Source organism: Ogataea philodendri (genome assembly GCF_020536065.1).
Source record: "Ogataea philodendri strain CBS6075 chromosome Unknown scaffold5, whole genome shotgun sequence".
NCBI classification, from domain to species: Eukaryota; Fungi; Ascomycota; class Pichiomycetes; order Pichiales; family Pichiaceae; genus Ogataea; species Ogataea philodendri.
This window is the reverse complement of record NW_025764134.1, coordinates 382,201-406,788: the sequence shown is the minus strand read 5'-3', so window position 1 is coordinate 406,788 and position 24,588 is coordinate 382,201. Positions and strand designations below refer to the sequence as shown.

Here is a 24,588-nt window from a genome sequence, read left to right as displayed (position 1 = left end):
TCGCTGACCCCACTCTCTGCCATGCGCAGACTTAACACGGCTAAGTCTGGGATACACAAGCCAGAACGTCCTGCCGTGCTCAATTTCCAGAGTGCCGTCAAAGAGAACTCCGTGCTGACCTCTATGCCTCTGTCTCGTCCCCAGGACGAGAACGTGTTTCTGTCGCCCAAACATGATAGGAAGATCAGCTCCGACTCAGAGCTCAAGCAGCTGTTGCTTGAGAACTCCAAACTAATGCAGAAACTGGCCAAGAACCAGGAGAAAATCATGGAACTAGTGAAAAACAGATGAAGACAGATTAGGACGAGCTCGGTGGCAGCTTGTCGAGCCGTTTCTTGACGATCTCCAATGGCACAATAGCGTCCTCCAGCGAGTCGTGCTGTCCACCTTGAATGTTTCTGCTCAAAAATTTCCATGCCAGTCGTTTCAACGGATCCTTCCGACGCGGATCCACCGTTCTCTCGGAAAAAAGAATCGCCGTGTCGACAATTTTGGGGTAGATGATTCTCAAAACGTTCAAATCATTCTCCAAACCATGACCAATGATCACGGTATTTTCGTCCGTGAGCCGGGCCATCTTCTCCAGCATCTGCTCCCACGTCATTGCATCGTCTGGAATCGATTCGACTCCAGAAACAAACGTGTTCAGGTCGATCACTTCCCCCTTTGGCTTGACAATCTCGTCCATTATCGCTGTGCATTCTGGGAATTTGACCAAACTGAGCTTCATCATCTCGAATCCGCGCGAGGTATAACACATTTCACAATCAAGCCCAATCGCGTCGTACTTTGGCGGGTCCTTCACGTCGTACTTCTGTCGGAGCTCCTCGATCGTGGCAAACGGTAGCTGATAGTGCATCTCTGCTGGGTCTGTCAGTTTGAAAACGTGTTTGTCCAGTTTCTGACACCCTTCTGTGTGTCCCGGGACTTCGTTGCAGCACGAATAATGGCGATTGGCATAGTTATGGTTCCACTTCTTGATCCCCGAGCTCAGACTCGTGATGATCTTACCAGGATGGAACCGACACACGCTTTTGTGATCTGGCTCGTACTCTTTTGCGGCAAGAAACGTCACACGACAATGACCACACTCCAAAGTCTCTCCATGCTGTCTCGCCTCGGGAATCTCCATCACAAACCCGTGTCTCTTGAGCATCGACTCGGAAACACACAGGGTCTGCAGTCTTTTCAAGTATTCGCTCGCCGACGGCTCAATTGGCCCCTTCGCAACCTTGGGCTTCTTCTTCACATACTCATACATCGTCCGCTTGATCAGTCGCACATACTCCGCCTGTGTCTTGGTCGCACTAGCTACCTCGTGCTCCTTATCAACAGCTACAGCCACGGCGTCTGGAACGTTCAATTTCTTCAGCTGTTCGTGGAAAATCCGCAAATAATGGTTCCGATCGGCGTAATTCGTGGGCGCAAACGGAACCACCGGCCGTGGAACCAGCTTGACAACATTCTTTGCTGTATCGAACGGATCAATACTTTCGATCTTACGCTTGGACATGCAAGAAAAATTCAAGGCTTCTTTTTTTTATCAGATCGCGGACGATCGTCGGATTATCACTCATCTTACATGTCTTACTATTATACATCAAGTTTTAAGTTTCTTCGTTTCGGCAGCAGCACCAGGAGCAGGAGAACCTGATTTGTTCGACAGGCCTGACCCGTTCGTGTCGGCAGAGCCGTTAGCCAGCTGCTTTTGCTTCTGTTGCATCAGTCTCTGTTGTTGCAAGATTCGCTGTTGGTGTGCCTCGATCTGTTTCTGACGGATGTGGTGGATGCTGTCGTACGCCTTCGTCAAAAGCATGCATCCGAACCGTATGGCCTGGGTCTGTGTTCCGATCTGGTTCAACTTGGATGGATCCAAAGGCATGTACGACGGAAGATCGGAGTCAAACATGAACCGCGACTTGAGTCGCCGCTTGGCATCGCTCTGAGAGTCGTACACGTCGATGTGTCTCTTGCGCGAAGACAGTTCTCCGTTCTCAGGAGGTGTCAACGGCTCTTCCTTGGTGTCCTCCTCGCCAGAGTCGGACTCGAGCTCCATCTCGTCATCGGACTCATCGACGTAGTCTTCGAATCCATGGTCGTCGCTTACCCTCTTCCGGTCTATCCATGTTCTTCCGTACCGACCAACACGCTTTCTCAGCTTGTAGAGAACCTCAGAAACTGAGAGCTTGTTTTGATTCTCGTTGTTGAGATTGTAAAAGCCAGTGTCTTCGTAATCCCGGTCCTGGCCGCTCAGGTCGTAAAACTCAGGAAGCATGTTGTTCCTGTCGTTTGCAACCAGCTTTCCGTCTGAAGCGTTGATCCTCACAACGTCTTCGTCTTTGTAGTGCCTGTGACCACTAAAAATCGAGGAGTACTTGGTCTCTTGCGAGTTCTCGATCTGGTAAAGCGACGAGGCAATCGATGAGTACGGCAAGTGTGATCTCTCCTTTAATGCCTCGTCTTCGTTGGTTGCAATCGAAAAGAACGGATTGTATGGGTCGTCTGTGAAATTCACCCATCCCTCGTCTTGAGCACGCCGTTTCACCAGTTTGTCGCTAACAGCTTTCTTGATACCTTCCAGCTTATCCTGCAAAACAGCATTCACCGTAGTCAAGTCCAGATCGGGGATACGCGAGGATGGAAGCTTGACATACGGTTGCACAGCAACAGGATTCGTTCCCTGTCCAAGTGGCCCTTGCGCATTGGCCCCTCCTTTCTGGTACCGTTGTCTCTGTGTAGCCATCAGCTTCTCCTTCTCGATCTGTTGTTTGCGACGCTCTTTGTTTAGTAGTCTCTCTTTCTCAGACATCTGTTGAGCTCTGAACATCTCTGGGTCCGGTAATGGGGGACGTTTCTTCTTGTGTGTGATCAGATCTTCTTCTTCTCCCTTGACACCAAGTTCTCGCTTCACCTTTTTGGTTTCGCACCGCAAATTGAATATCTCAAGATCGGTCTTGATCTGCTCAAATCGCCTCACCTCACGCTCAGCGACCATAAACATAAGATTTCGTGCATGCTTGAGATCTTTGTAAAAGAGCTCCAGTCGCTCTGCACCTTGGGTATCGGTTCTTCTTGTTTTTCTCGCTTGCCTAAATTCACGTCTTCTGAAACAAACGTAGGGATCGTTGTCATCTTTGTGAGAAGGATCTTCGAACTTGAGAGCAGGGAAAACGGGCTTCCCGTGTCTCTCAATGCGACGAGCTTTCCAATGCTCGTATATTTTGCGACCAAACATGTCAAACAGCACTTTAAGTGGTCTTGGCTGTTTTCCGCTCGTAGGTTTAGCATCCAGTAAGGTTTTGAACGGATGTATATTCAATTGGGTCTCCAATGTCCGTGCAACGTCGGCAGGATCAGACTTATCTGGAACCAACGCAATTTGCACGATCTCCTTAAAGCTCAAAATCTGTTGCGGATCCATGGTCAAGAACGGTTGTTTCTCATTCACCACGGTCTCAAACCGGTGTGCTATGATCTCAAACTCATCCTCGGTACACTTGTTGTCTGATTTGCTGTTCATTGCCTCCAAAAACTTCTCGTCCTCTTCGTCCATACAGTAAGGACATCCGGAAACGTCCTCCACGGTTGCAGAGAATTTGATGTAGGTAGCAGGGGCAGAAAACCCGTCTTTATAATATTTGTGTGCATCTGCCCACACCTTGGAAGCATCTGGAGTAGGAATGTACACCTGCTCAACCTTCTCACCTTGGATCTTGGCTGCAGACGCATTGATCACCTTTTGTAAATGATGTTCCTCTTCTTCCCCTTTCTCGACACCTGTCTCGAATTGCTGTAGATCCCGCTGTTGTTCAGCAAGTTCAAGATCCGGTATGTCTTTCTGTTTCCATACTTGTAACGTTTGTTTCACAGAAATCTTACGTTGCCGGAATCGTGCTCCGGCTGACGATGGTAGAGCCATCTTGATATTTGACACCTCTGCACCAGCAGTTGTGGTTCAAGTATTTGCCCCTCAAAGGCGTTGTTGACAACCAACACGTTGACAACGAATTAAAAGTGTCAGTAATAAGCACAATCTGCTCGGCTAAATGCTGTCCACACTGTATGAGCGTAGAAAACACGGTCTCCAAACAGGTTGGCCTCACAAAAATATACCCAATCTAGCCGATAAAGTTAAAGCCTCTTATCTACCTCGGTCTCTGCAGTATGCCTTCGCACACTCTCGGTCTCAAAGAAAATGTGGCCTTATGGATCTCTAGGAAGTCTGGACGGGCCAAACTCTCCTTAATGGGTGAAATTATACCTGGTTAACCTAGGATTTTTCAATATGTACAAGCTGGTCCAATTTGCTAATACCCGATTTTGCCTTGCTCCTACGAGGGGTGGCTGCCTTTTCGCGAACAAAATTTTTCACTTGGACGAAAAATCGCGGGGTTGCGAGCCCTTCTCACACATCCGTACACCGGACATGGTAGCTGGCCAAGGTTGTCTGGTCGACTCTGCTGGGCGAGCCAACAACAGGATCGGCGCCTGTTTGTGTTTTCGGGAACGCGACCACGTCTCTAATGTTGTTGGATCCAACAATCATAGAACACAGTCTGTCGAAACCCAGGGCAAAGCCAGCATGTGGTGGACAGCCACTATCTAATGCTCTAAGCAGATGGCCAAAGAGCTCGTCTGCGTTCTGTATGTTCAGGATTTCTTTCAAGATGTATCTTTGAAGTTGTGCGTCGTGAATTCTTTGGGATCCTCCGCCTGCTTCAACGCCGTTGATGACCAAATCGTAGTGTTCTCCATTAATATCCAAAACGTTTCCCAAGGACGGAGTAACTCCCTGACTAAGATCAAACATGGTGAAGGGATGATGCGTGGCTTCATAAGTGTTTTCCAGGTACTCAGGGTATTCTTTTCCCTTGGATTTCGGGTCTTCGGTTGGAGAGAAAAGCGGGAAATTCACCACCCAGCAGGCAACAAACGTGTCTTCAGGCTTTAGACCACAGTTGTGTCTCCAGAGCTCGGGGAATTGTTGGATAGCCAGCTGTCTAAACCTTCCCAACGGACTAGGGTTCTCGTATACGTGACGATGGTTTTTCTTGTCGGGATAAACCATGTCTCCCAGTGCAACCACGTCTCCAACCTTGACGTTCAGTTTTGCATTTAATTGGTTGATATCGCCTTTGAAAACAAACGGAGACTGTTTGTGCCAGTTGGCAAGATCGCTTTCTGTCTCTATTTTGGCAACGAACGGTTTCCGGTTCGTGTAGTCAGCAGAATTAATCAAACTCTCTATTCCGTCCACTTTCAGTGCATCTGGAAGAACCACTCCTTGCACAATTCCGTTGCTTTCGAAATGTTCATCCAACAGCTCGAACTTCAAACTGGAGCGCAGATCCGGCTTGTCGATACCGAAATAGTGCATTGCGTCCCAGTAGCTCAAAAGCTTTATTCCGTTAGTCTTGGAGTCAACCACCGCAGAGTTGTCGTCTGTTAAGGTCAGCAGGCTCAGGTTTCTGGACTCCTTGAAGATCTCCGTAACAAGGTTCTCCACGGTCTCCATAACATCCTGTTTCTTTGCAAAAGACATCTCCAAGTCAATCTGGGTAAATTCCGGCTGTCTGTCCGCACGCAAATCCTCGTCTCTGAAACATCTGGCTATTTGGTAGTACTTCTCAAACCCGCTGGCCATCAGCAATTGTTTGTACTGCTGAGGAGACTGCGGTAGGGCGTAGAAATGGCCCTGCTTCCGTGTTGGGACCAGAAACTCGCTGGCTCCTTCAGGAGTGGACTTGAACAGCAGTGGAGTCTCAATCTCAACAAAGTCCCGTTTATCCAGAACTTTACGTGCCACAGAAGCAACCAAAGCCCTTGTGCGCAAGGATTTCTGGTATTGTGGCTGTCTCAGCTGGAGATATCTGTATTCCTGAGGATACTGGCTATTGGCGTGTTTCAACGAATCAAGCTGGATGGTTTGGATATCTGCGGCGTTCAGCAGCTTAATGTCTTGCAAAACCAGCTCCCACGAGTCTGTGGACCCGTCTTTTGATTTTTTCGGTTGAACAGTCCCGCTAACACTAATCACGTCCTCGGGCTTTCTGGAAGCCAGCTTCTCTGCTACTTTCTGATCTTTGCAAACGATATCAGCATAGTTTGACTTTGTATCCCTCAAAGAAGCGAAAATCAGCTTGGACGATAATTTTCGAGGAGCTCTGTCGAGCCATCCATTCAGGACAATGGTCTGGTGCCGTAGCGAATCAAACTTCTGGTTAATCTCATTGATGGAGTGCGTAGGCTTCTGGAAGTCGAACTTGGCCACGATCTCTGCATGAGAGGGTAAATTGTGAACGCTTCTGGCAAATCGCACGGCGCGTGGCCATTTTGCAAAGCTCATCACCAACAGGCCCGATATACAATTGAGGTATATCAAATGGTCTAACCTCCAACACCTTACTCCGAAGTGTGTTTCGCACGACTAGTAATTTAAAATTTTTCCAACGAGGACAAAGAAAGCTCATAATAATTGATCTTTAACACTAGACAGAATGTCGTTGGGTACTTTATATGCTGGTGAAGCCAGCAGAGTGATTCCTGTCAGAGGTATTGTTAAGGTCTTGGACTTGGATGTCAAGCTCGGTGAAAGAGCTGACGAAGAGTACAAGGCCAACTTCCCATTGGGCAAGGTGCCAGCTTTTGTTGGACCAAAGGGCTACAAATTGACCGAGGTTATTGCCATTTTGTACTACCGTGAGTATTTTCAGTCAGCAGACCAATGAGGTGTTTATGTGATGAAATATTTCCATCATTTATACAGTTATCCCTGTCTTAAAAATTATGTCGAGATTACGAATCTGATACATTCACCCACCATTGGTGTGCTGATTTCATTGGAAATCTTACTAACTTGTTTAGTTATCTCTTTGAAGGATGAGAACCACCCATTGCTCGGTAAGACTCTTGAAGACCGTGCTCAGGTTTTGAAATGGGTCTCCCTTGGATCTTCCGAATTCATGGTGCAAGCCACAACTGCTTTCAAGCCATTCCTCGGAAAGGCTCCATACAACAAGAAAGTCGTTGACGATGCTCTTGGAGCTTTGGAGAAGATTGTTTCCACTTTGGATGCCAGACTCGAGCACTACACCTTCTTGGTTGGTGAGAGACTTACCATTGCCGACATCTTCTTTGCTGCCATGTTCTACAGACCATTCACTATTTTTTACGGTGACGAATGGAGATCCAAACACCCATACGTTACCAGATGGTGGAAGACTGTTACCGCCACTGAGTACTTGAACTGGTTCTTCAAGGACGTCAAGTTGACTGCCCAGCCACTTGAGGCTCCAAAGCCAGCCAAGAAGGAAAAGGCTCCAAAGGCTGCTAAGGCCGAGGCTGCTCCAAAGGCTGCTGCCGCTGCTGCTCCAAAGCCAGCCGAGGAGCCAGCTCAGGAGAAGAAGCCAAAGCACCCATTGGAGGCTCTTGGTAAGTCTTCCCTACCACTTGACGAGTGGAAGAGAAAATACTCCAACGAGGACACCAGAACTGGTGCTTTGCCATACTTCTGGAACGAGTTCTGGAACCCTGAGGAATGGTCTTTGTGGAGAGTCGCTTACAAGTACAATGATGAGTTGACCTTGACTTTCATGTCTAACAACTTGGTTGGAGGTTTCTTCAACAGATTGTCCGCTTCCACCAAATACCTGTTTGGTTCTGCCGTTGTTTACGGAGAGAACAACAACAACGGTATTGTTGGTGCTTTCCTTGTCAGAGGCCAGGATGCTGTTCCAGCTTTCGATGTTGCTCCAGATTGGGAATCTTACTCTTTCACCAAATTGGACCCATCCAAGCCAGAGGACAAGGAGTTCATTGAGAACATGTGGGCTTGGGACAAGCCTTACAACGGCCAAGAAATTGTCGACGGTAAGGTGTTCAAATAATTGGGCTGATGGTAGTTTAGATAATAAGATGCGTTTTGACGTCCTTGAACAGCTTAGCTTTTTTATCTGGCCATCCTGCGTGGATGATTGCCTGTGTAGCCGATTTGCTAATGGCTCGGAATCTTTTGCTTCCCAAATTTGGGCCGTTATGCCATCTAACCACCAGAACCAGCGCGTTCAGCAGCTTAAAGTTTTCCAAAACCGAGATCAGTCGTTCTCCTGATCCTCTCTCGCCTCCGTCGTGTTTTCCCTGGTCCAAATCGAGGATATGTGGCGGTTTGGGGGCAGTAGTAGCTGTTTTCCAGGCATACATTGCAGGATGGGTAGCTTTGCGAATACTCGGATTTTCCTCGTGCAATTTGGCAATCAGCAGAGGTATCTCACTTTTGTTCTGGATTGGGATACACCATCCTTGGAATTTGTCTTTACTGATGATTTCCAGCGGAGCAGAGATCCATGTACATTTCATAGAAGAAGAAAATAATTTTCTCTTGTTTTTTTAGCCATGGATAAAAGTAAATTCAAGTATAGGCTGGAGATCCAGCAGATGATGTTTGTGAGCGGCGAGACGAACGATCCGCCCGAGAGCACGACTATGGTGATTGAGACAATTGTCAAGGACCAGGTGATTGAGCTAATTTTGCAGGCCCAAAAGACGGCCAATGCCAGGGGACAAAAGAGTATTTTACCGGAGGATGTGATATTCATGATTAGACACGACAAGGCCAAGGTGAATCGGCTTCGAACATATTTGTCGTGGAAAGATGTGCGGAAGAACGCCAAGGACCAGGAATCTGGAGACATTGGTGCTGGTAACGAGCTTCTGGACAACCCTGCGGGAGGGGCAGGCGGGGCGGCCAACGCGAGCGGAATCGACAGCAAGATGTTGGCCAAGCAGAAAAAATCGCAGATTCGGCTTCCGTGGGAGCTCGAATTCATGTTCAACGAACAGCCTATGGAACTGAACGATGATGGAACCGGAAACCAGATCGACGAGGAGGAGCGCGAGGCTGTTCTTGCACAGCTGAAACGGCTTAAGCAGAACGACGAGCGTACCAAGAATATGACCCAGAAGGAGTATGTGCATTGGTCGGAGTGTCGTCAGGCCAGTTTCACGTTTAGAAAAGCCAAGCGGTTTAGGGAGTGGTGTGGAATGGCGCAGATCACAGAGAGTCGTCCCAACGACGATGTGATCGACATTCTCGGGTTCCTGACGTTTGAGATGGTGTGTTCACTGACGGAGAAGTCGCTGGAGATTAAACGCAGTCGTGTTGAAGAGTTCAGACAGGAAAAGGAGAGCAAGAAGAGAAAGTACTTGTTTGACGAGCCCAGCAACGACACCAAGCCGATCATGCCCGAGTACATCTACGAAGCATGGAGACAGCTACAGACAATGCCGCAGGAAAATCGGTGTTTGTACGGTTTCCGCGGTGGACGGATGAAAGAGAAGGTGAGACTGATTTAGATAGATAGATTGGAGAAAAATAATTTCATTCACTTTGTTATGACAACTCTTTTGCAACAGGCCGGTCCGTTCACCGACCCGGACTACACGCCAGAGTTTGGCGTGGAGTCTCTTGTGACGAGCAAAATTCTGGTGCTTGGTGCTGGTGGTTTAGGGTGCGAGATCCTCAAGAACCTGGCTCTTTCTGGGTTTCGCCATATAGAGTGTATTGACATGGACACCATTGAGATTAGCAATTTGAACCGGCAGTTTTTGTTCAGACCAAGCGATGTGGGTAAGTCGAAGGCCATTGTGGCGTGCGAGTTTGTTTCCAAACGTGTTTCCAGCAAGGAACTGACAATTGTGCCTCATTTCTGCAAAATCCAGGACTTCGACGACGCCTTCTACTCGCAATTCTCGATGATTGTGTGTGGCCTCGATAGCATTGGGGCTCGGCGGTGGATGAACGAGAAACTGATCACTCTCGCGGCCACCACGGGCCAGCTGATTCCCTGGGTCGATGGTGGAACCGAAGGTTTCCAAGGATCGGTCAAGCTGATGATCCCCACCATCACGGCGTGTTTCGAGTGCTACATGAAACTCGTTCCTGTCCAGACAACGTACCCGCTGTGCACCTTGGCGTCTACGCCGAGATTGCCCGAACATTGCATCGAATGGGCCCACCAACTTGAATGGTCCAGAATATACCCAGACTCAGACTTCAACGCAGATATTCCGGACCACGTCGAGAAAATGTACCAGCTGGCCAAGGCGCGCGCCACCCAGTTCGGCATCGACGGAGTGACCAAGTCCAAGACGCTGGGCGTGGTGAAAAACATCATTCCGGCCATCGCAGCCACGAATGCCGTGGTGGCAGCAGCCTGCTGCCACGAGTGCTTCAAGTTCATCACGTCGTGCGCAGAAAACATGCGCGACAGCATGTACTACAACGGCGAGACCGGCGTTGTTTGTGTTTCCGACCCGTACGACAAGGTGGACGACTGCAAAGTGTGCGGCAGCCTGCCGCGGGAACACCTAATCACCGACACCACCACTTTGCAGGAGTTTGTGGACGAGGTGTCGGTCAAATTTTCACTGGAACAGCCGCTGTTCTTTACTGTGGAGGGCGACCTGTACAACGCAAAATCGCCATCAAGTTCAACACCAACCTCCAAACTCGTCAACCTGCTCCCCTTCGCAAACGGTGTTTCCGGGCTCCAGGTCAACGTGGTAGACACCTCTACACCAGAAACTTACAAGCTAATACCGAGACTAGTACAGTGATGGTAACTACCATGATAAGCTGGACACAAAATGTCTATTCCATACATAAACTCCTGACAAGTCCATCTATCGGTCCTTCGCGACTGTTTCTATTTAACCGTGCTTGGAGAAGTATTGCTTAGACTTCTCAACCTCTGGGGTGATGGTATCGGCACCTGCGGTCCAGTTGGCTGGGCAAACCTCACCGTACTTCTCGGTGAATTGGAAGGCCTCGACGAGTCTCAAGGACTCCTCGACGTTTCTTCCGACTGGCAAGTCGTTGATGGTGGCCTGTCTCAGAACTCCGTTAGGGTCGATCAAGAAGATACCTCTAAGAGCGATTCCCTCGTCCTCGAGCAAGACACCGTAGTCCTTAGAAAGGGTGTGGTTCTTGTCGGAGACCAATGGGATGTTGACCTTTCCAAGACCACCATCGGCACGTGCAACGTTGGTCCAGGCGAGCAAAGTGTACTCGGAGTCGGTGGAAGCGAACAGAACCTCAACGTCTTTCTCGGCGAACTTCTTAACAGCGTCCGAGTAGGCAATGATTTCGGTTGGGCAGACGAAAGTGAATGCCATTGGGATGAATGCGAGCAACACCCACTTACCCTTGTATTGTTCAAGGGTGATGTCTTCGAACACACCGTCAATAACGGCGGTCTTGGAGAAGCTTGGAGCTGGCTTTTGGACAGTGGCAACCATTGTATTTATTTAATTGATATTAGATGGATGGAAATAATGTGGGTAAACCACCAGCTTTTATATTCTCTCCTATTACGATTGAGGGAGGACTGGACCGCCTATGCTTACATAAATGCAGATTGTTAGTAACTAATCCAAATTAGTAACTAATCGAAAAATTCTGGAACGGCCTAAAATCTCTAGCCAGATTGCACCGCCTTCTGATAATAGCTCGGACATTTCGCGAATCTTCTTAGTCCTGTGGCTCGGCAATGGCGTCTTGCTGTTCTGCGAGGTCGTTGCGCAACTTGGCCACCAATTGCTCGTGTTTGTCCAGTTCTGTTTTGTAGATCTGGAAAATGGTCGGATGGAGGGTGATTAGTAACAAACTAAAATCTTGCACAGCCACACAAACGTATCGATAAAATTCCGCTGACGCGCAGCAAGATTTCTGTTCTGGGTGCACCTTTCCTGGCAACTCCAATCGTCCTCTGCGATTATTCACGATAAGCGAGCGCACTAAGAGCGAAATCTTAAGGTGCGCGTAGTTTTCCACAGATGTTCCCACAGCAAGCATCCTTCGCACAGGAATCAAAGAGTATTTTTGGGCCCGGCCTGAAAAATCATTCAAAATGATATCTTCTAGACTGATCCACAGCTCGCTCCCGAAAATTGTGGCCCCAAAAAGATAAACGTTAATTATATCCGCGAGCGGGCCCCGAATAAATGATTTGGGTCTGCGGGCATCGCCCGAAGGAATCACTCCTATCACCAGTTGTATGACCGAGAACCTCACAATCACCCAGGTCAGGTTTAGAAGTCTCCAGAAGGTGCCCTGCTCGAAAAAATGCACTGTTCCGCGCGCAACAAGTTCAGGGAGTCTCAATGGCAACAGCGACAGCGATCTGGCCACGCCCGAGACCGTTGCCACCCAATTTCGGTCCATATGCGTATTCTCCTTCACCTCAAACTCCGTGTTGAGTGGGGCCACCGCTGAGATTTTCTGTCTTCCGGTGGTGGAAAGTAGAACGTATGAGTCGTAGCCGATCTGCGTGTTATCGACAATAATGCAATCCTGGGAAGTCAATTCGACCTCTACCTCGCGTCCAAGCTCGTCTTTCAGTGTAACAACGTATTGCTTCACCCTGGCCACCGAACCCGGCAGAACAACCGAGATCGAGATCATAGTGGGCACCTGATCGTGGGTCAGGTTTGATCCACACTCCAGAATATGGTACAATGGCAGACTATTGTCCAAGTTTTTCGAGGAGTGCTCGTTCTCAATCACCAATTCGATAACGTCCTGTACATCGCTCAGTTCGAACAGTTCCCCCAGAGTGGTTTGTAAAGTGATGCCCTGGACCTTCTTGGTGGCCGGCCCGGTCCGTGTGCGCATATCCGACAGACAGTACCTGATCTCGGCCTCGAATTCGATCTCCAATGGAGACTTTTCGAAATCCGTAGAAGAAGACATTGGCAAGATTAAAGTGTCTATTAAAACCTCATTCTGCCAGTTCAAATACCGGGTTGGGGGGTTTGGTTTTTGGAAAAATAAAAATTTGCACACTACTTTTGCACTAAATTACAACAAGCGGACTCTCGAAACCTCATTTGCACGGGAAAATCAGCGTCCCGCCATGTTTGTTCGAGTTCCTTCCAAGACCGCCGTCCCCACTAGACTTTCTGCGGCGATATCCAGCCGTCAGATTGGCTCGTTTATCCGCAGTGTGCTATGTATGGATCCTCCGCCTTCACCAGACGATCCAACCCCGGACAATAGATTCCACTACTGGGACCAATCGCCGTCCCCGGACTTGAGAATGAGAGCGGCCTCCATCAGAGCCAATGCCAAATGTCCGGTGACAAAGAAAGAAATCAACTATACCTGTCCATATTCAGGAATCCCAACACACCATTCCCAAGAAGCATGGGAGCAAGACAAAGAATACCACGAGTCCAAGAAATACGAAATTTTGAAAAAAGTCAACATCTACGAACACGATTTGAGATCTGGTAGACAGTTCCCGGAGTTTGATTTCCCTTCGTACCAGGCGCAAGATACGTTGGTTAATTTCGCCAATTGGGACACCTATTTGTACACGAGACGCTTTTACTCGATGGACACAGAGTTCCAGCTGGCTGTTGTCACTAAGATGTTGAGTTTCCCAGCCACCATCGCATCCATCTTGCACCAATACTCTCCGTACTTCTTGAAGCCAAAAGGTCCTGTTTCCGTGGAAGGTCTCAAGAGTTTGGCTGCTCTGAGATACACCTTGTATCCGGAGGCCAGAATCTCGTCGCTCAAGGACCGTCCAATGCGTATCTTCCTGTTGAACTCCAAGTCCGAGTCCATGTTGCCAGGTTTTGTTTGGAAAGAGTTAACTTATTTGTTCCCCGGCATTTCGTTCGAATTGCACTTTATTGGACCGGAGTCGTACTACGACAGAGAGAAGAAACAGTATCTAGTTTCCGAAAGACCATTTGTCAAGAGAATCGACGACACCATGTGTTTCTACTACCACACCCATGATTTCAACGTGTTGCACGAGGCCCAGGACTTCTTCCCTTACGATCCATACTTGGACGTGTTTTTCTGCTTCCATCCGCGTATGGGATCGGGCGAGTCCACAGAACTGTGGGAAAAGAGCGTTCCAGGTCTTCTGGACTCCAAGTGCGGAATCTTCGTGACCGGATACCACAAAGACGACATCACGAAAGATTACAACTGGCTAGTTGACAACTATTCCAAGGACATGGACATTTTGATGGACGTTGTTCCAAACGTTTTCGGATCCACCAAGTGGGAGCTCAACGACTACAACCCGCAAGAGGTCTTCCAGTACAACCAGCAGACGTTTGGTTTCCGTGGAAAAAGATATCATGCGATCAATCAAGATACATAGAATCATTAAACTTGTGAATAGAGCGAATAATATGAGTATAGTACAAAGCGAATGTCTGATATCGTTTACCAAAATCCGTAGCCGTCCTCTCCGCCAAAGAAGTTTAGCTCTGAGTCGGGCATCATTTCGATCACAGGCACTTCGTTGAAGTTGAGAATATCCGAGTCGATTTGCGAAAAGATATCGTTCAAGAGATTTTGAGACCCGTTGGTGTGTTCCAACGAGTTGTCCACGCTGAAAGAGGTGCGATTGTCTGGCATTTTGGCTGGACCATCAACCAACACGCTTGGAGAATCGTTTCCTTCGCTCCCAGTGTATCCAATTGGAGACGGAATAAACGTTGCACTGGACTTGCGGCTCGCTTTGGAGCTGGCTGACGAGTATTTCCTATTTTTGTTAGAGATATTCTCGACGTTGTAGTTGATGAATCTGCTGAACTGGATTCGCGAGTCCGGGTTCAGATTGCCGTTGTCTCCTTCTCTCTTTCGCAAGTTGACACTGATATTCTCCACGGCCTTCTCTTTGCCCAGCTCATCCAGGAGGTCCACCATGGAGTTGGTGGCTCCGTCTCTGTTGAAATTGTTGGACACCTGCATCCATTTGCTGATTCTTGTCAAGATCATGAGCATTTTCTGCCCAACTTTACTCTTGGAAGCTATGCGGTCCAGAGACTGGCTGACCAGCTCGTACTGCCGCTCCACGTCGACTTCCAGATCGAGTCCCTGGGACTTGACCAGTAAACGTGCCCGAATGAGTGCAACCAGAGCGTGCATTGGACGGTAGTAGAAAAAGGTGGGGAAAATAGGAGTCTGGTGGCTCACGGCCTCAAACGATTCCACAACCTTCTCGCTGGCCTTCACCAGTCTTGTCAACGTCTGTAGATAAACGTCTGTCATGATGTCTTTGCGCACCAGCACTCTGCAAACCACGTAATCGTACATGGTCATCAGAAGCTGATAATAAATAATAGAGAGCAGGTTCTTCTCCTTCGACTCTGAGGCTAGCAGGCCACTTTCGGAAGCCAGTTTCTGCATCTTTTTCTCGTAATTGATCATCATTGTACGTAAGCTTTCGTGGGGGAACGAGTTGTCATCCTTCACGTCCTTATGGACGTTGAAAAGTAAATTGAGTCTTGTTGCGAGCGACGGAGAAGCGATTGTCGGACACAAAAACTGGAAGATTTCTTCACCCACAGCCACCAGCCGCGCGTAATACGCCAAGAACCGGTCGTTGCGGTTCACGTCGCCCATCATCAGTGTCTGGCAGCACCGTTCGTGGGTGTTTGTCCAGTTGACCACCTTGAATCTCGGCAAAGACAGTCCGAGCGAACAACAGCACGAGTAAACTCCAATGTATGCGCGCAGGATCTTGCGTTCCTCGGAGCTGTCCTCCAAAACGTTTGAACCCATTCGGTGGGCCTCGTTTCCCAGGTCCAAGCATAGCGTGAGATTCAGTGCAGACAGCAGACTCATTTGGTGTTTGTAGGAGCCCCATTTGCGAGGCGGGGAGCACCACAGCGATAGCACCAAGTATACCTGGATCAGGCTTGGCGAGATATCGCCAATGACCCCGACTTGTAAAGCCAGCTTGTTGTCGAGGTAGTAGAGAAGAGTATCGTGCAAGTCTGCCTCGTTCAGGCATGTGACGGTCACAAACGCCAACAGAACCAAAGGCTCGTTCTCTATGAGCCAGTCGAACGTATAATGGGCGGGAATTGACACACAGGGCCAGTAGCACAGCACGTCGTTGACGAAAAACGCAAATTTCGAGCGGGCCTCGTCTTCGGACAAGATCCGCAGCTTGATGAGCTCCTTCATGAGGTTATTTTCGTACGGGATGAACGGCAGGTTCGGTACGCTCTTAACAGGTCCGTCTTTCATCGAATTGACGGACGAGGCAACGTTTGTCTCGTCAGACGTCAGATTCATCCCTTTGCTGAAATTGATGGTGTGTGCCAGCAGCCTTTGGAGCTCGCTCAGCTCTTTCTGCAATTGGGCAAGGCTCTTTGGGTTGAGGTTCTCGTCCAGATTGGATATTTCTAGTTTCTGGTTCTCTAGAGATGCAATGCTCACGTTTTTGGTTTCAGTAATTTGTCTCTGTAAGGTGTGGAATAACTTGGTGGCCTCGTTCATGCTAGTCTGAAGCCCCGTGAGCGGGCCGGACCCCCTCAGCTTGACCTTCTTGCGAGGACGCGGTTTCGCCTTTTCCATAGTCGGGTCTTCTGTCATGGAGCATTTAAGATCGGCCTTAAAACACCTGGTACAACTCTCGAACCCTGGGTCTTCGAAAACGCACCGCATCTTAAGTCGATGGCACCGCGCACACGCGCGTAATCGACGAAACTTGTTGGCAAAGCTCGGGTCCACTGAAGCGTCCTGCGAATCCTCACTCTTCATCGAAAACGACCTGTTCATGTCTGAATCGGTCATGAATTCCTTATATGTATTTTTCAAGTTTTTTTTTTTTTTTGATTGCACGGACTGTTCCGCTCTATGCAGCCTGATTCATGCGTTTACAGGATTAATTTTGCAACCGCGATAAGATTGCTTATGGTCCCCCTGCTTGCAATTTGCTGCACTGAAATTTTTTTTGGAAATACTTTATACGGCAATTTGTGGGCCATCCGGCGTGCCGGTTTGGTTTTTTCCCTAGCTGCGACCATTACAGTTAAAAGCTATCCTTACAAAGTTAAATACTGCTCCACCTCCACAAGTCCGCGATCCAGGTTGCTGTAGATGATGTGGCGGGGCGAGTACTGGATCAGCTCGTCCAGTGCAGGGACCTTGCGTGTTTTCTCCCCGTCAACAAGAACAGACTCGTCGTACTCTCCCCAGTAGCACCTCACATTCAATCCCAGCTCTGTGGTCTCTTGCGGATCCTCGTCGTCGTCAAACGGCGTTCGTAGCCATTGGATGCCAACACGGTAGTGTGGCTGTGTCCAATTGAGCTTGTGTAGCTGGATCTCGTCAATTCCCTTCATCGTCTTGATCCGATGGTTGCCCCGTTCGTCAAGTGAGTAGCCAGAAGGAATCGAAGACAACGGGCTTGAGCTCGTGCCGTTCTGGTACAGAGTCACCAGCTTGACAGGGGACGCGACCTTCTTCGACCGTGCAGAGTCCTTCGGGTTGTAGTGCGACGAGTTGAATGTCAGAATACAATTTCTGTTATCCTGTGCACTAATCACAAAATCAACCTCCACCGGCGTGTACTTATCTGTAACGTCTCCATCGTTTGAGTTATTGATCACCTTCACATTCAGGTAATTTGAGTACTTGTTGTTTGCTCCTGTACCGTCCAACAAGTATGGACGTGGACCCTCGTACTGGCAAATCTCCGTGTCGAGCTCAGAGTTCACCTTGCAACTGACAGTGTTGCCTGAGTCCTTGAGCGAAGGAATATCGCGCAACATTGGCTCGATGTACCCAGCTCTTCCGGAAAGACTCACAAGAGACGATTCCGTGGCCGTGTTAACGGTTTCCAAAAATCTCAGTTTCAACGGGTTAGCATAGGAGTATGGAGTCTCAAAGTACGAAACGGTAGAGCCAACGAGCAGAACAGCTGCGAGGAACAACACCAGAGCAGCATTCAGCTTGTGAATGAACGGAGTCACAGGAACACCAAGCCACACGGCCACTCCAACAAGAACGTGCATGGTCACTTTGCCAAAGTACGAACTTTCTTGCACAGTTTGGTTTAGAGCTTGCAAAATAAGCTCTCCGTTAGAGAAGATAATGTAAATGGCCAAAGGAACAAGTAGCAAGAACTGGATAGACCAGTCATAGCTGAACGATTGCAAAGCTGCGTGCTTCAGCTTTTGTTTGTAAGTCTCTTCTGACTCGTGTTCAATCACCACAATGGTTGAGTTATTGTTGATCGAAGACTCTTCGCCAGCAAGAAGCTGTTGACGCTCCGAGTCGCTGGACTCGGGAATCGTCTCTGCAGGCGACTCGGCGTGAGAGGTGGACTGCTCATCCTCTGTAGAGCCATATACTCTAGGCTTGACAACTTTTTTGTACCGAGGAGCTCTTTTCTTGATCATGAGTGCTGTAAGTCCGAAAATCGAAGATGCAGAAACCAAGAGATGCACCAAAGTGATGCTGTATCCAGCAACATTTTGCTCGTTTTTTTCCTTGGACGTCATCCAAATCGCACCTATCCAGAGCAAGATGTTCAGCTCCAAAAGACAGATCAATTTCTGGTCGTGAACTGGACGAGCCCAGGCTGCGAAATTCAAAATGACATAGTTTGACAGTAAGTTGAGAGCACTGAGTGCCAATAACGGAGAAATGTAATCGTTTGAAAGAAGAATTGGATCGTTCAAGTAGATATAGCTGGACACGAACGACGTGAGCGCGTACGATGCACCCAAACTGATAGGGTATCTGAGCCAGCCTCTTCCGAAATCAACGTACCATGTTCCACGCTTGGCCACAATGAACAAACACAGAATGGTCACTACCGGCACCACACTGACAATCAGAATGTCCAGCACGTAGAGAGTATTGACCGAGCAGTAAAAGAAGAATATGCCCAAAACGTCAAAAAACACGGCTGCGGAAGTGTCGTCACTAACGTCGTCTTTCTCGTTTGCCAAGGCGTCCACTAAACTCAGTGCGTTGGACTCCATGTGCCAGAGCGACCCGAGAGTCGTTCCTGCAATTGAGTCTCTCATCGTGTGGTAGAGAGATCTAGGCTTGAAGAAAGCGATGTCCACTCCACGAAGACCATTTTCGGTGTAGATTTTGTAGTCGGTTTGAGACCGAATGAGGCCGCTCTGGAAGCCTTGTTGGAACAAGGAGTTAGCGAACGGACGTTTGGCAGCCGAATAGTAGCTTAAAACTCCAACATCCGTGCTTCTGAACAGAATTGCCTTGCCACCGGCACCAGTACCTTCCAAATTAACAAAATACTTGACCAAATTAAACCATTTGTGCTTGACAAACGCTTCAGCTCCCAAAAGTCCGAATTCCTCGTCGTTGTTGAAGTTGAGGATGATGGTACGTTCTGGCTGTTCAACCTCGTCTGACGAATAGTGTTCGAGAATGCCCAAAATAGAGGCAATTCCCATTCCATCGTCTGTTGTTCCATAAGCAGTAGGAACAGAGTCGTAATGGGCACTAACGAGAACTCCTGGCAACGAAGGGTCTTTGCCTTCAATTTTCACCACAACATTACTGCTTTCAAAGTAGATGATTCTGTTGGCCAGAGATTCTGGGTCAAACACGTCTGGTTGGTTAATGATGAACTTGAGCTTATTGTAGTCGTCATCAAACTCCACATACTCCTTTTTCGCAGAAAGACTGGTCACTCTTTCGACCAGGTACTTGTGAACCTCGTCATTTGCATGAGAAGTAAACGGATGGAAATGAGTGGAGATTGATTGCAAGTCAAGCCATGCGGTACCCAGAATTCTAGGAGTAGGTTCTGGTGGAGTTAGGGAAACCTTGTCAAAGTAAAGGTTGATAAGAATGGCGACAACGTAGGAGACCACGACCAGTGCGGTCAGTGTACTTTTGCGGAAACCCAATGTCGACCGGATAAATCGTTTAATTTTGCCCGGCTCCTCAGACATTGCTTTTCACTAATTTAGGGTTTAATTATTTATATTGATAATTACCCAATTTAAAAAAAAAAACATAATAGGGGGGTGAGGTGCGCCACATCACCGCCTAACACTAGCCACGTCCGAGCAGCTAAGAAAAAAAGCACTTACTGAAAAGTTGCTCAAAAGCGATGTTTCCACCACTGAAAAACGATTTGATTTTGCGGGCGGCACGCGGCGAGACAGTCGAGAGACCGCCTGTGTGGCTTATGCGTCAGGCGGGCCGGTATTTGCCAGAGTACCACGAGGTCAAGGGTGACCGCGACTTCTTCGAGACCTGTAGGGACCCGGAGATTGCGTCGGCGATCACTATCCAGCCCATCGACCATTTCGACGGACTGATCGACGCCGCTATAATATTCAGCGATATCTTGGTTATCCCCCAGGCCATGGGCATGGATGTACAAATGGTGGACAAAGTGGGGCCACGGTTCACTGATCCATTAAGAGTTCCTGAAGATTTGAACAAGCTGAACAAAAATACCGACGTTTCAAAGGAATTGGCGTGGGCATTCAATTCCATAACCACCACGAGACACAAGCTGAATGGCCGTGTTCCTTTGCTTGGGTTCTGCGGAGCCCCATGGACTTTGATGTGCTACATGATTGAAGGAGGAGGATCCAAGATCTACAGATTTGTCAAGGAGTGGCTGTTCAAGTACCCGAAGGAGTCCCACCAACTTTTGCAGATGACCACCGACGTGGCTGTGGAGTTCTTGGCCTTGCAAGTCAAGGCTGGTGCTCAGATGTTGCAAGTTTTCGAGAGTTGGGGTGGAGAGCTGAGTCCTGCTGATTTCAATGAGTTCTCCTTGCCATACTTGCGCCAGATCTCTCAGAGACTTCCGCCGAGATTGAAGGAGCTTGGTATCGAGGAAAAGATCCCGCTCACGGTGTTTGCCAAAGGTTCGTTCTACGCTTTGGAAGACCTGTGTGAGTCTGGCTACGACGTTGTTTCGCTCGACTGGCTGTACGACCCGGCAAAGGCGGTCAAGGTGGCCAACGGCAGAGTCACTTTGCAAGGTAATTTGGACCCTTGTGTCATGTACGGATCGCACGAAACCATCTCTCGCAAGACTGAGGAGATGATCAAAGGTTTTGGCGGAGGAAAGAAAAACTACATCATCAACTTTGGCCACGGAACACACCCATTCATGGACCCGGAACAAATTCGGTTCTTCCTTGAAGAGTGTCACAGAATTGGGAAGCAGTGATTAATATAAATGGAGCATGTAATTTAGAAACTCAACTAAGGTATATATTTTCCAACGTTTTCCTTACTAAAACTTTTTTTTTCCATCGGTAAACTTCCATTAAATGTCCAAGTTGTCAAGGTCGAAAGAAGAGAGTCAATTTAGAGATGCTCTGAAGTGCTACGATGCCAAGCAGTACAAGAAGTCTTTGAAGATCATTGACGGGGTCTTGAAAAAGAGCCCTGGCCACGCTCCGAGTCTGGCCTTGAAAGGGTTGGCATTGTACTATTCAGACACAGATAAAGCATCTGCCGAGTCGTACATCACCAGGGCATTGGAAAAGGACCAGTCGGACAATGTTGTTGATCATATTGCCGGTATATACTACAAGGCAGTCAAAAATTACAAGCAAGCGGCCAAATGGTATCAAGCTGCCATGGACAACGGTTCCACCAACAAGAACATTCTGCGTGATTTGAGCACCATGCAGAGTCAGATCAGAGACTACAAGAATCTGCCAAAGTCGAGACTCGGGTACCTGGAAGACCAGCCGGGTTACCGTGCCAACTGGACCGCTTCTGCTGTGGCACATCATCTGAACGGAGACCTGGTGAACGCTGAAAAAGTTCTTGGCCGCATTGAAGATTTGATCAGCGACAAGCTGCAAGAATCGGACTACTTTGAGCACTCCGAATGTCTGCTTTACCGGAACGAGGTCATTTCGCAGGCCGGCAATTACGAGGCAGCTTTGAAAGATCTCGACCGGATCGAAGAAACAGGAATGGTGCTGGACGGGTTCGCTTTGTTGGAGAGAAGAGCACACTATTTGATGAAACTGGGCCGCAAAAAGGAAGCATCCTTGGTCTACCGTAGGCTTTTGAAGAGAAACCCGGACAACGCCCAGTATTACTACCAACTGGAACAGGCTCTGGGTGTGACTGGCTCTTCTCGTGTGAGACTGGCCCTTTACGAGAAACTAGCCACTTTCTACCCAAAATCGGACCCTCCAAAGTTCATTCCTTTGACGTTTTTGTCTGGGGACGAGTTCAAGCAGAAAGCAGAAGAATACATCGTGGGACAACTCAAACGGGGTGTTCCATCCACGTTTGTCAATGTGAAGCCGTTGTACAAGAGCAAGTCCAACGCTGCCACCATTTACTCGATCGTTTCTAATTTCTTCAACAACACTAAGGACGAGCCACTCACCTACTGCTGGACAGCATACTTCCTTGCCCAGCACCACTACCATGTGGGGGAATACTCTGCTGCCTTGGAAAAGATAGACGTGGCCATTGGCCACACCCCAACACTGGTCGAGCTGTACATCATGAAAGCCCGTATCTTCAAGAGACTGAACGAGCTGGACCAAGCTGCCTCGGTGATGAACGAAGGTCTGAAACTCGACTTGCAGGACAGATTCATCAACACCAAAACCACCAAATATTATTTGCGTGCAGACAACGTCCACAAGGCCATCGATACCATCTCTGCGTTCACCAAGAACGACGAAAGCCCAAATGGACTCAAGGACTTGCACATCATGCAGTCGATCTGGTTCTTGGTTGAGAGCGCAGAAAGCTATTTGAGAAAGTACAGAAAGGCACTTGGTGACAAGAACGACAAAGAAGCAGTCACCAACCTTGGACTGGCTCTTAAGAGATACTTGAGTATCACCAAGGTGTTTGACGAGTTCTACGACGACCAGCTGGATTTCCACCACTACTCCATGCGCAAGGGAACGCCGGGTGCATATATGAAGATGATCGATTGGGCAGACAATTTATTCGACCAGCCAATATACAATCGTGTTTTGGATGGTTTGAGCGAGGTTGTTTCGGAGACTTTCCGTCACAGCGAGCTTCTCTCTTCTGAGCATGTGCACAGGAAGTTGAAGAAGGAGGAGATCAAAAAGCGGGAGGAGCTTGTGCAATATTCGCAGGGCACTGCCAACGACGACGATGTTTTCGGAGAAAAAGCGCTGTCCAAAATTCTTGCTGACGACAAGCTGCAAATCCTGGTGAACCAGCAGGTTCTGCTGCATGCATCCGACAGTGTATTCACGCAGATTTTCAACTTCAAGGTGAATTTCCGGCTGAAAAAGTACGTTTTGTGTTTGCAGTCGGTGAACAAACTGCTAGCCATTGACTCTCAAAACCCACATATTGGGTACATGGTGGACCAGCTGCGGTCGAACCTGGACGAGTCCATTCCGGAGTCCATCAAGAAGATCGTGGGTGTGGGGCTGATGAAGCATTTTGCCAACGTTGACACTGCCAAGCTCCTGGAGACGTACTTTTCCAGAGCCGATCTCGAAACCGCGTATGTGCTGGTCCGTCTGCACAAGTCGGAATATCGCGAGCGGCTCGCCGAGATCGTCGAGCGTTTGGATCCGTACTCTGCCGGGCTTGTCAAGATCATGCAGCTTAGCTATTGATCCAGCTGTCTAGCTGGGCTCTGGCAGCCGTTCCGGTGAGACTGAGTCCTTGGCGTCCATAAGGGAAGTAACTGACTGTATAGGCAATAGAAGCTATCAACTGGATTGCTCCACAAATTATGACAACCAGGGTGTACTTCCAAACAAGACAGAACCAAAGGGTTGCCACGATAGACCCGATAAACGAGATGGTGAACCAGAGACGTTCTTTGGAAATCAAATGGGCGGTAAACTTGGACAATCCGTTCATGAAGGCGAACGAGGTCAAAAATAAGATTGATCCGAGCGACCATAGCACGGCAAACTTCCGGGGCTTGAGGGATAGTAATGGGAGTAGAATAAGACACAGGCCGTAGCAGACGAAAGAGCCGATCAATGTGACTGCAAACAGGGCCATACGCTCGAAGTAAGAGAGCGTGGGCAGTTCCACGGGCCATTGCGACGCCTCGGGCTGTTCCTCTTCGTCCAATCTAACACGTCCCCACCACGACATATAATATAAAAGTAACGGCTTTTTTTTACGGTGCTAAAAAAAAAATAGCGAGTGGCACGCAACACAGCCGGGTTCTGGGTGTATAGTTGATATTCATTCAAATTGTAATCTACTTGGCCTGGTCAGCGTGACCAGACGGTCCATAACTCGCGAGTGGGTGGGCCAAAGATAGTTCGTAGCTCGTTTGGCCGGGTGAGAGCGGGATCACTATGGCATTAGATCGCAACGCCACACTATTAGCAGCTCAGTTGAAGAGCTTCTTCAGTTTGCTGAAAAAGCTGGTCTTTTCCTTGGACGAGGTCTGGACACCCGACTTTTTCAGGTCCTGCTTCGGGTTGCTATGAACGGGCGAAACTTGCTCGTCCAGGTCCTGAGCAACTGTGGACGAGGTGGTGGCATGGACTCTGTTTCCTGCTCCACCACGGCCCGTCGAGAACACAGGGCCTATCTCCTCGTTGATAGTGTCTGGATCTTGCCGTGGGCTGGGGACAGCCTCCAGTTCGGTGACGTTTCCTGCTCCTCCTCTTCCTGTGGGGTAATGGAATTTGCCATTCTCGTCCTGTTTGAACGAGTTGCGCGACTCTTGAGGCACAATCACCTCATCTGCCGTCGATTGGTGGACAATATTGCCGGCTCCTCCACGGCCGGTACTGAAAACGGGACTTAGTTCAGTCATAAAGTAAATACGTCAA

General features: G+C 48.7%; 21 protein-coding genes across 21 annotated transcripts; 8 read left to right on the top strand and 13 right to left on the bottom strand.

Annotated features, from left to right (window-relative positions):
* Positions 1 to 21: 21 nt before the first annotated feature.
* On the top strand, positions 22 to 291 carry OGAPHI_006237 (uncharacterized protein; the record flags this gene model as incomplete). Its single annotated transcript, XM_046207503.1, has 1 exon — positions 22 to 291. One exon carries the CDS (start codon positions 22 to 24, stop codon positions 289 to 291), a length of 270 nt encoding a protein of 89 aa, XP_046059160.1.
* Positions 292 to 298: 7 nt separating this feature from the next.
* On the bottom strand, positions 299 to 1,513 carry OGAPHI_006236 (uncharacterized protein; the record flags this gene model as incomplete). Its single annotated transcript, XM_046207502.1, has 1 exon — positions 299 to 1,513. One exon carries the CDS (start codon positions 1,511 to 1,513, stop codon positions 299 to 301), a length of 1,215 nt encoding a protein of 404 aa, XP_046059159.1.
* Positions 1,514 to 1,600: 87 nt separating this feature from the next.
* Positions 1,601 to 3,919, bottom strand: OGAPHI_006234 (uncharacterized protein; the record flags this gene model as incomplete). The annotated part of the gene is made up of 1 exon (XM_046207500.1): positions 1,601 to 3,919. The coding sequence occupies one exon, from the start codon at positions 3,917 to 3,919 to the stop codon at positions 1,601 to 1,603; it is 2,319 nt and encodes a 772-aa protein (XP_046059157.1).
* OGAPHI_006235 (uncharacterized protein) lies at positions 3,234 to 3,560 on the top strand (the record flags this gene model as incomplete). The annotated part of the gene is made up of 1 exon (XM_046207501.1): positions 3,234 to 3,560. One exon carries the CDS (start codon positions 3,234 to 3,236, stop codon positions 3,558 to 3,560), a length of 327 nt encoding a protein of 108 aa, XP_046059158.1.
* Positions 3,920 to 4,405: 486 nt separating the features above from the next.
* OGAPHI_006233 (uncharacterized protein) lies at positions 4,406 to 6,346 on the bottom strand (the record flags this gene model as incomplete). Its single annotated transcript, XM_046207499.1, has 1 exon — positions 4,406 to 6,346. The coding sequence occupies one exon, from the start codon at positions 6,344 to 6,346 to the stop codon at positions 4,406 to 4,408; it is 1,941 nt and encodes a 646-aa protein (XP_046059156.1).
* A 151-nt stretch (positions 6,347 to 6,497) lies between these two features.
* OGAPHI_006232 (uncharacterized protein) lies at positions 6,498 to 7,886 on the top strand (the record flags this gene model as incomplete). Its single annotated transcript, XM_046207498.1, has 2 exons — positions 6,498 to 6,703; positions 6,767 to 7,886. The coding sequence occupies 2 exons, from the start codon at positions 6,498 to 6,500 to the stop codon at positions 7,884 to 7,886; spliced, it is 1,326 nt and encodes a 441-aa protein (XP_046059155.1).
* On the bottom strand, positions 6,861 to 8,355 carry OGAPHI_006231 (uncharacterized protein; the record flags this gene model as incomplete). The annotated part of the gene is made up of 3 exons (XM_046207497.1): positions 6,861 to 7,290; positions 7,447 to 8,000; positions 8,089 to 8,355. The coding sequence occupies 3 exons, from the start codon at positions 8,353 to 8,355 to the stop codon at positions 6,861 to 6,863; spliced, it is 1,251 nt and encodes a 416-aa protein (XP_046059154.1).
* Positions 8,356 to 8,391: 36 nt separating this feature from the next.
* OGAPHI_006228 (uncharacterized protein) lies at positions 8,392 to 11,421 on the top strand (the record flags this gene model as incomplete). Its single annotated transcript, XM_046207494.1, has 3 exons — positions 8,392 to 9,245; positions 9,360 to 10,610; positions 10,737 to 11,421. 3 exons carry the CDS (start codon positions 8,392 to 8,394, stop codon positions 11,419 to 11,421), a joined length of 2,790 nt encoding a protein of 929 aa, XP_046059151.1.
* On the bottom strand, positions 9,502 to 10,271 carry OGAPHI_006230 (uncharacterized protein; the record flags this gene model as incomplete). Its single annotated transcript, XM_046207496.1, has 2 exons — positions 9,502 to 9,973; positions 10,039 to 10,271. 2 exons carry the CDS (start codon positions 10,269 to 10,271, stop codon positions 9,502 to 9,504), a joined length of 705 nt encoding a protein of 234 aa, XP_046059153.1.
* OGAPHI_006229 (uncharacterized protein) lies at positions 10,708 to 11,295 on the bottom strand (the record flags this gene model as incomplete). Its single annotated transcript, XM_046207495.1, has 1 exon — positions 10,708 to 11,295. One exon carries the CDS (start codon positions 11,293 to 11,295, stop codon positions 10,708 to 10,710), a length of 588 nt encoding a protein of 195 aa, XP_046059152.1.
* Positions 11,422 to 11,527: 106 nt separating the features above from the next.
* Positions 11,528 to 12,748, bottom strand: OGAPHI_006227 (uncharacterized protein; the record flags this gene model as incomplete). Its single annotated transcript, XM_046207492.1, has 1 exon — positions 11,528 to 12,748. One exon carries the CDS (start codon positions 12,746 to 12,748, stop codon positions 11,528 to 11,530), a length of 1,221 nt encoding a protein of 406 aa, XP_046059150.1.
* On the top strand, positions 12,627 to 14,177 carry OGAPHI_006225 (uncharacterized protein; the record flags this gene model as incomplete). Its single annotated transcript, XM_046207490.1, has 1 exon — positions 12,627 to 14,177. The coding sequence occupies one exon, from the start codon at positions 12,627 to 12,629 to the stop codon at positions 14,175 to 14,177; it is 1,551 nt and encodes a 516-aa protein (XP_046059148.1).
* OGAPHI_006226 (uncharacterized protein) lies at positions 13,385 to 13,627 on the bottom strand (the record flags this gene model as incomplete). The annotated part of the gene is made up of 1 exon (XM_046207491.1): positions 13,385 to 13,627. The coding sequence occupies one exon, from the start codon at positions 13,625 to 13,627 to the stop codon at positions 13,385 to 13,387; it is 243 nt and encodes an 80-aa protein (XP_046059149.1).
* A 65-nt stretch (positions 14,178 to 14,242) lies between the features above and the next one.
* Positions 14,243 to 16,606, bottom strand: OGAPHI_006224 (uncharacterized protein; the record flags this gene model as incomplete). Its single annotated transcript, XM_046207489.1, has 1 exon — positions 14,243 to 16,606. One exon carries the CDS (start codon positions 16,604 to 16,606, stop codon positions 14,243 to 14,245), a length of 2,364 nt encoding a protein of 787 aa, XP_046059147.1.
* A 251-nt stretch (positions 16,607 to 16,857) lies between these two features.
* On the bottom strand, positions 16,858 to 19,749 carry OGAPHI_006223 (uncharacterized protein; the record flags this gene model as incomplete). Its single annotated transcript, XM_046207488.1, has 1 exon — positions 16,858 to 19,749. One exon carries the CDS (start codon positions 19,747 to 19,749, stop codon positions 16,858 to 16,860), a length of 2,892 nt encoding a protein of 963 aa, XP_046059146.1.
* Positions 19,750 to 19,910: 161 nt separating this feature from the next.
* On the top strand, positions 19,911 to 20,990 carry OGAPHI_006222 (uncharacterized protein; the record flags this gene model as incomplete). Its single annotated transcript, XM_046207487.1, has 1 exon — positions 19,911 to 20,990. One exon carries the CDS (start codon positions 19,911 to 19,913, stop codon positions 20,988 to 20,990), a length of 1,080 nt encoding a protein of 359 aa, XP_046059145.1.
* Positions 20,271 to 23,014, bottom strand: OGAPHI_006221 (uncharacterized protein; the record flags this gene model as incomplete). The annotated part of the gene is made up of 4 exons (XM_046207486.1): positions 20,271 to 20,705; positions 21,376 to 21,756; positions 22,039 to 22,688; positions 22,969 to 23,014. 4 exons carry the CDS (start codon positions 23,012 to 23,014, stop codon positions 20,271 to 20,273), a joined length of 1,512 nt encoding a protein of 503 aa, XP_046059144.1.
* Positions 21,094 to 23,403, top strand: OGAPHI_006220 (uncharacterized protein; the record flags this gene model as incomplete). Its single annotated transcript, XM_046207485.1, has 1 exon — positions 21,094 to 23,403. One exon carries the CDS (start codon positions 21,094 to 21,096, stop codon positions 23,401 to 23,403), a length of 2,310 nt encoding a protein of 769 aa, XP_046059143.1.
* Positions 23,393 to 23,896, bottom strand: OGAPHI_006218 (uncharacterized protein; the record flags this gene model as incomplete). The annotated part of the gene is made up of 1 exon (XM_046207483.1): positions 23,393 to 23,896. One exon carries the CDS (start codon positions 23,894 to 23,896, stop codon positions 23,393 to 23,395), a length of 504 nt encoding a protein of 167 aa, XP_046059141.1.
* On the top strand, positions 23,523 to 23,759 carry OGAPHI_006219 (uncharacterized protein; the record flags this gene model as incomplete). Its single annotated transcript, XM_046207484.1, has 1 exon — positions 23,523 to 23,759. The coding sequence occupies one exon, from the start codon at positions 23,523 to 23,525 to the stop codon at positions 23,757 to 23,759; it is 237 nt and encodes a 78-aa protein (XP_046059142.1).
* Positions 23,897 to 24,140: 244 nt separating the features above from the next.
* On the bottom strand, positions 24,141 to 24,572 carry OGAPHI_006217 (uncharacterized protein; the record flags this gene model as incomplete). Its single annotated transcript, XM_046207481.1, has 1 exon — positions 24,141 to 24,572. The coding sequence occupies one exon, from the start codon at positions 24,570 to 24,572 to the stop codon at positions 24,141 to 24,143; it is 432 nt and encodes a 143-aa protein (XP_046059140.1).
* Positions 24,573 to 24,588: the final 16 nt, after the last annotated feature.